Source organism: Chiloscyllium plagiosum, chromosome 43 (genome assembly GCF_004010195.1).
Source record: "Chiloscyllium plagiosum isolate BGI_BamShark_2017 chromosome 43, ASM401019v2, whole genome shotgun sequence".
Lineage (NCBI taxonomy): Eukaryota > Metazoa > Chordata > Chondrichthyes > Orectolobiformes > Hemiscylliidae > Chiloscyllium > Chiloscyllium plagiosum.
Genome location: NC_057752.1, coordinates 12,059,439 through 12,066,659, shown reverse-complemented (window position 1 = coordinate 12,066,659; position 7,221 = coordinate 12,059,439). Strand labels below are relative to the sequence as shown.

The following is a 7,221-nucleotide window of genomic DNA, read 5'->3' as shown; positions in this document are numbered from 1 at the left end:
CAGTCTTCATTGATTGTGGCCTGTGGGTCAGGAAACTGAGGATCCTGTTGCAGAAAGTGAGGCTTAGTCCAAGATCACTAAGTTTAGTAATCCGTCTCACGGGGATAATATTATTGAAGGCTGAACTGCAGTCAATGAGTAGGATTCTTACGTAGATGTTCTTGTGTCAAGATGTTCTAGGGAGGAGTGAAGGGCAAGTGATATGGCATCTGACGTGGATCTGTTGGTCCAATAGGCAAATTGGAGTGGGTCTAGAGTAGTGGGGAGGCTGGAGTTGATTAATGCCATGACCAGCCTTTCAAAGCACTTCATGACCACCGAGGTTAGGGCCACTGGGCGGTAGTCATTGAGACATGCTGCATGAGCTGCCTTAGGCACAGAGATGATGTTGGCCCTCTGAAACAGGCAGGAGCAGTGGCCTGCTGCAGGGAGAGGTTGCAGATGCCCGAGAAGATCTCTGCCAGTTGATCTGCACATGCTCTGAGTGCATGGACTGGTACTCCATCTGGTCCCATCGCTTTCCTTGGATTCACACGAAGGAAAACTGATCTGACCTCTGCAGTGACTGTTGGGATAGGTTCATCAGGACTTGTCAGAATAGATGTTACCTCTCGGCCAAAATTCTGCTTTAAGTGAGCATAGAGGCATTGAGATGATCTGGGAAGGATATGTCATCGTCTGCTATCTTGCACTGTCTCCGTTTAGAACCTGTGATGTCATTCAGTCCTTGCCATAGTCGCCGGGTGTCTGTCTGGGTCTCTAGTTTGGATCAGTATTGGTCCTTGGCTGTCTTAATGGCTCTGCAAAGGTCATACTTTGGTTCCTTATATTTGGGTGGGTCTCCTGATCTGAAGGCCTCACGCCTGGTTTTTAGCAGGTTCTGTATGTCCTGATTCATCCAGGGTTTCCTGTTGGGGAACACCCGGATTGACTTCCTCGGTATGCAGTCCTCCACATACTTGCTGATAAAGGCTGTGACGGTGATAGTGTACTTGTCCAAGGTACCTGCGGCCTGTTTGAACATGGCCCAATCAGCCAATTCCAGACAGCACCGGAGTTGACCCTCTGCCTCCTCCAACCAGCACTCGACCTGTATCCACGAGGGGGTCTACTGCTTGAGCTTTTGCCTGTAAGCTGGGAGAAGAACCATGGCATTGTGGTCAGAATTCCCGAAATGAGGGTGGTGGATGGAGCGGTAGGCATCCTTCACAGTGGTGTAGCAGTGGTCGGGCCCCTGGTGGGGCAGGTAATGTTCTGGTGGTACTTGGGCAGCACCTTCCTTAGATTGGCTTGATTGAAGTCACCAGTTACAATAAACAGGGCCTCGGGGTGTTCTGTCTCCAGGGTGTTGGTGGTGGAGTACAGCACATCCAGAGCTTCCTCAACTTTTGCTTGTGGTGGTAAGTACACAGCAGTTAGTATAGCATAGTATATTGTAGAATACTTTCCAAAAATTGAAATACGCCACAACTTTCTATGCTGCAAGTTACAATCCCAAAAACTCTAATAAAATTGTTAAATACAATTTTGCTTTCATAAATCATATTGCAATCTAATTACTACATCATAGATTCCAGGATTTCACCAACCAGTGAGCATGGGCTTTAGTTCCTTGTTTTCTGTTCTGTTCTGTTTTTCTGTTCCCTGTCCTTTATAAAATAATGGTGTTCGAGAATGTAGAGAATTTTGGAAGATCAATTTCTTAAAAGCTTCACTCCAATGTCAGCTTTTGATTTGGGCTTAATACCTCCTGAGGACACAGTTCAGCCCAACTTGCGAAATTTAAAACGTTTACATAGTAGCAGATACTGAGCATCATAGGAATATTAAATTATCATTTGTTGCCTGTATCAGATTAATTCAGGCACCATGTCTGAAATCTAATCATGGCATAAAACAAAGCTAAACGATGAATTTAGCCTCTGAAGAGCTGCATTTAGGTCAGTTTGACCATTTGTGACACGTTGTTGCCAGGAGCTCCCTGACGTTCCCGAGCAGGTTGGGGGAGTGATAGGCTTGCTATTCTGAAAGGATAACCTGGACAAGAGGTTTCCTTCAGACGTATTTCTTGTTTTCTACCTTGTTGATGCCTTTCAGTAGATTAGTTGTTTGATTAATCTCTTGTCCAGCAGTAATTTTTCATACAGGTCAGAGAAGAAAGAAAAATTCCATCTTTCACAACTGTCACAACACAACAATCATTTTGTGCTCAGCAATCAGATAAATGACCAGGAATCCTTTTGTTTTTAATGTCGATTGACATGTGGTGACAGATCTTCACTCACAAGGGAATTGCACTGATCTGTGAAGAATGAAGAATCTTTAAAAAGTTTTTTTCCTGTCCATATGAGAGAGGAGATGGGACCTTAGTTTAACGTCTAATCCAAAACACAGCACCTCTAACACTGCAGCATTCCCTTGGTAATGGTACCAGAGTGTCAGACTAGATTCTGTACTTGAGTTCAAGTATTAGCTTCAGGCTGACAACCTACTGCTTCATAGTTGTCACCTGTTGCTTCTCTGCTTTTGGCTGTTTATTCCCATTGTGAAAACTGTAGCCACAATCTTTTGTTTCTGCGTATATTTTCAGATCGTCCCGGAGTACAGAACCGTGTTCAAGTGGAGCGTATTCAAGATGGGTTATCCGAAACTCTTCAGTCATACATCCGAGCCAAACATCCTCCTCCAGGTAATCGGTTATTGTATCCGAAGATGATCCAGAAGTTGACAGACCTCCGAAGCCTGAGCGAGGAACATTCCAAACAGTTCCAGTCTCTGACCTTTAATCCTGATTGTAACACACACCTTACACCACTTGTGCTTGAGGTATTTAGCAATGATGTCGATCAGTGAACCACTTTCTTTTGTTGCAAACATTTAGGTTCACACAGGGTAGCAGGCTTGATGCACACACAGCGTTTCCTTTGAAAAACTGGGTTTCCAACTATCAAATGATACTCTGAAGTACTTTCTGAATTGTTTTGGACCAGTGATCTAAAGAGAGGAGGGATGGGGTGATAATTCAGTTTGTAAAGGAATTTCCACTTGTACAGATATTTTACGATGTAGCAATAACAATGGAAAGTAAAAGTGATAGTTTTCTCTATCACTTCATTTGTACCTGAAACATGAGAACAAGGGCAACATTTTAAGCATCTAGTGAATATATTTGATGAATGTAAACAAAGTACATCTGATCTTTGAATTTAACACTCAAAATAGATGATGTCACCCATCAGTCCTCTTAATGTTTCCGTGTTACATGTACACATGCAGTAATTGCAGGGTAAATGACCATTTTTGCCAATCTTAGCATTTTTACAGTTTTCTTAATATTCATGAAATGCTTTTAGATAATCTGAAAATGCAGTTGGCAGGGATGATGAGTAAATGTTATCAGTGGCAGAAATTCCAGCAATGTCCATGCCAAAAGCAGGCACTAAACTACTACAAGAATCAAGTACACCTTCAGAGGCCTTCGTCTGTTGGTGTCCTACTTCCTGCTGCCCCAGAAAGGATTCCCTGCTTGGTCTTTGAGTGTTCACGACATGTTACTCACTAGAAGTGATAGACAAGGATCTGATGAATTGGCCATCATCATGACCTGCACAACTGAAGACTTGTGGATTAAAATTAGACAAATAGCATGTAATCAGGAAGTTGTAATCACCTTCACTCCACTATGTTCGCATATGCCTTTGGGAAAGAAGGCAGTTTTCAATGGTCTTTTCCACAAAACTATGTAAGCACATATTTATTTCTTGGTCTTTTTTGGAAGTCAATTCAGGTTCCAGAACTCTGCAGCGATGACAGTTGCATTTGGAGTCCCTCACTGGCGCCACTCACATTAATTCATTGAAAACCTGGGGTTGTAGAAGCAAAGAATTAGGATTTCTTAAACTATACATAACTTAGATTGTCATTGAATCTGATCATATGTCACACCTGCTGTGTTGAGCCTTTTTCTTGTTTTCATGGTTTTTATTTGAAAATTACAAGGTAGAGCTCCTGATTTGGGAATTTGTGCAGGGAATAGTTCAATCATAAAATCCACGTTTTGTGTTCAATCCCTGATCTGTACTGAGGCAGTGGTCTCTGCCAGTTTGGATGTAAGGGTATTGCATTCGGTGTTGGCACTCTTGGAAAAAGGTGGGGGAAATCAACATAGGTGCTTGATCCTGGCCATTACACACTCCTGCTGGAAGAGCACAGGATTGGGCAAAGACGCAATGTGGCTTGGTTGACACCATAGTGGTGGAATTTCTTGTTAACATTCACCATATAGGTTCCTACCTGAAGAATAGTTACTTGAGGTACCTCTGGAATTGTATTTCCACACGAGTTAACACCTTCTGAAGAGGGATGTAAATTTTTGGAAAAAGGCAAAAAAAAATGCAAGTTGCATTTGGAGAACCCATTGGTACGAAACTGATTCTCTTACACCAGACTTTACAATGTGTCGGAAATGCTGCAGTGACATCAATCTGACCTGAAGTACAGATCTTAATGTCTGTATATTGCACAATATGCGTACAACTATCTGTACAACAGTTGTGGTACTTATGTCTGTGAACAATTCACTGTCTGTCTCATTTTTTTATTCAACCAGAATTCATGTACAGCAGCAGCCATTTTATGCACTTATTCTCTGGAAGCAAGTAACATTGTTTCATACTCAGGAAATCCGCATTCCCTTCAGGTTGTAAAGAAATAGAAATGTTTAAAACTGCATTTAAAAATGTTTTACAGCATTGACCAGTGTGGTTGTATTAACATTGTATTCCATATGGTGCTGAATCCAGATCTGGGCAGGTTGAAAATATACTTCTTTGACGCCAATGGTGTCACTTACAAACAGGTCACATGGAGATCTGGAATTTTACTAATTGCAAAAGACAATCCTTCCCACCTAGTGTCCCTACCTGGTTGATGCTTATGTGGATGTTCTGTACTGGGGGTAAACTTGTATTTCATTTCAGAAAGCAAGTTATAGAAGTGCTGACTCTTACCGCCTTAAACGTATGCAATAGATGGATAAAGAATTCTGAAGTGAAATAGAAAATTGAGTAGCACTTGCAAGTGACATTCAGGAGTGTTTTTACTTGACTAAATGAACAAGCTGCACTTATACAGAAATAAGCCAGATTGTTTTAAAGGATTATTGAGACAAAAGATGAGTTGCATAAGTGTTTCTAAAGTGAGGAGTGCAACCCTGGAGAAGTGATTAAATGTAGCTGGGTAAAAGCAGATACTGGTATGTACATCACATTGTTATTTACACAAAAGTATACCATGTTTAGACAGGATTTTGTCTTCTACAGGGTTTCTACATTTGTCTAAGTTGTCAGACGTGAGCACTGGCTCCTTTGTCACTAATGAAGCTTGATGGCTGGGCACTGTTTACCCAGATTCTAGCGCACAAGTGCGGAGAGACCTGCCTGAGCCATCTACTAGTAGCTGAGATTGTATGGTTACCTCTTTATCCGGCCTTGAACCTGGACATTCTGGGATAAGAAAAACAGATCTACCAAATGGAAATAAGGAAAATGAAATTATATTTTGTAAATGTAGTTTTAGCTTATTGCACAAAATAGAAGCTATATTTCACAGAGGTTTGTAAATTACTGTTGAAAGACAGTTTGGTGGCTGCATCCCACCTCCCAAAAATACAGTGGCTTTATTTGTAAGCCTGGTTCTGTTGATGTAAACATGTCAGTTTGAGATTGGTGTTGTACAAAGGCTTGTTCTCGATTTGTGATAGGGGCATCTTGCTATATTATACAAGGCTTGCTTGAAGGCAAGGTAATTAGTTTATGCTGAAGATGGACAATGTTGTGCAGTTAATTATCGTACTCTGTCACTTTTACTTTAACATCCTCTTCATGTGTATATCAGGTTGTTCCTAATCGGCTGACTTAATCTACTATCTTTTGACACTTCTCCCCCAAAAGTTCCACAACCTTTTTCCTGTTTTGTTTTTAAAGTGAACTGATGACAGCATTTATAAGCCAGGCACTGCATACGCTTCTGGTTTTCTGAACATTTTATCTAGTTATCTTGGTCTGGTCAGGTCATTTATCTTTCAACTCTGACTTATTCGAGTACATCAAATGTTCACAATCAGGCCTTGGAGGAATGTCTATATTGCATCATTCCACGAAATGCAAGTGAACTGTCGCAGAAATGGTCTTGTACCTGAAATTAAACTAAGCAGGATAAACAGTGATGGGTTCAGGTTAGCCAACGGTGAATGTATGACTTATTATTAGAGGTTTAATTGTGAGAAATAAATTTCCTGAAGGAACTGTGGAGTCTGAAGCCACACCGATTTTAAGTTCTCTCTGAATGAATGAGTTAAGGTGGGTCAAATGGTCTTCCTTGGGCATGATTTTACAGTCCCATGGTGATGAGAAACAACGTCCTATGTAGACAGGGTCCTCATGTACACAAAATCCTGTGCCAGGCTGGTGCACTTGAGATGGATGGACTCCGCCATGAACCTCCACAGTGCCTCAGGAAATACCGACACAGGGGACACACCTCCTATTGGTAAAGGTTGAGCTGCCTTTGCAGTGATTCATGATGCACTGGATCTATGCCTAGCTGAGCAGGGTTGTGTGTACTTCACAGGATGTTGAAACTGCTCCTCCAAACCACCCACTATTATCATTGAACAGAGAAGCCCGGGGGTAGGTTAAGAATCATTTCAGATATAGAGTCATACAGCATGGAAACAATCCAACCAGTCCACGCTGACCATAATCCCAAACTAAACTAGTCCCACCTGCCTGCATTTGGCCCATATCCCTCCAAACCTTTCCTGTTCATGTACCTTTCAATGTCTTTGAAACGTTGTAACTGTACCCACATCCACCACTTCCTCAGGAAGTTCATTCCACGCACAAATCACTCCCTGTGTAAAGAAAATTGCCTTCATGTCTTCTTTAAAATTTTCTCCTCTCAACTTAAAAATGTGCCCCCTAGTTTTGAACTCCCCAACTTAGGGAAAAGATTTTTGCTATTCACCTTATCTATGCCCATCTTGATTGTATAAACCTCTCTAAGGTCACCCCTCATTGTCCTACACTCCGGTAAGCTGGCAGTGGAGTAGTGGAGTAGCACTTCTGAGCATGCAGCTCCTCTACTCCGTCTGTTTCTTTTCCCTCTTCTTCTTTTTTTGTTACTTACCTCTTGTTGAAGAGTTTAATCATGATGGCATTG

The 7,221-nt window shown here is 41.7% G+C and overlaps 1 protein-coding gene across 4 annotated transcripts in view; it reads left to right on the top strand.

Moving 5' to 3' along the window:
* Positions 1 to 7,221, top strand: part of LOC122543385 (vitamin D3 receptor B-like) — a 310,459-nt gene that overhangs the window by 272,832 nt on the left and 30,406 nt on the right. For 3 of the 4 annotated variants that reach the window (XM_043682066.1, XM_043682067.1, XM_043682064.1), the window contains one exon: positions 2,591 to 6,782. In XM_043682066.1, coding sequence (XP_043538001.1) covers positions 2,591 to 2,853 — 263 coding nt within the window. In that variant the 3' untranslated portion in view covers positions 2,854 to 6,782. Of the gene's footprint in view, positions 1 to 2,590; positions 6,783 to 7,221 lie in introns of those variants that run through there. The other variant, XM_043682065.1, reaches the window with a different exon arrangement.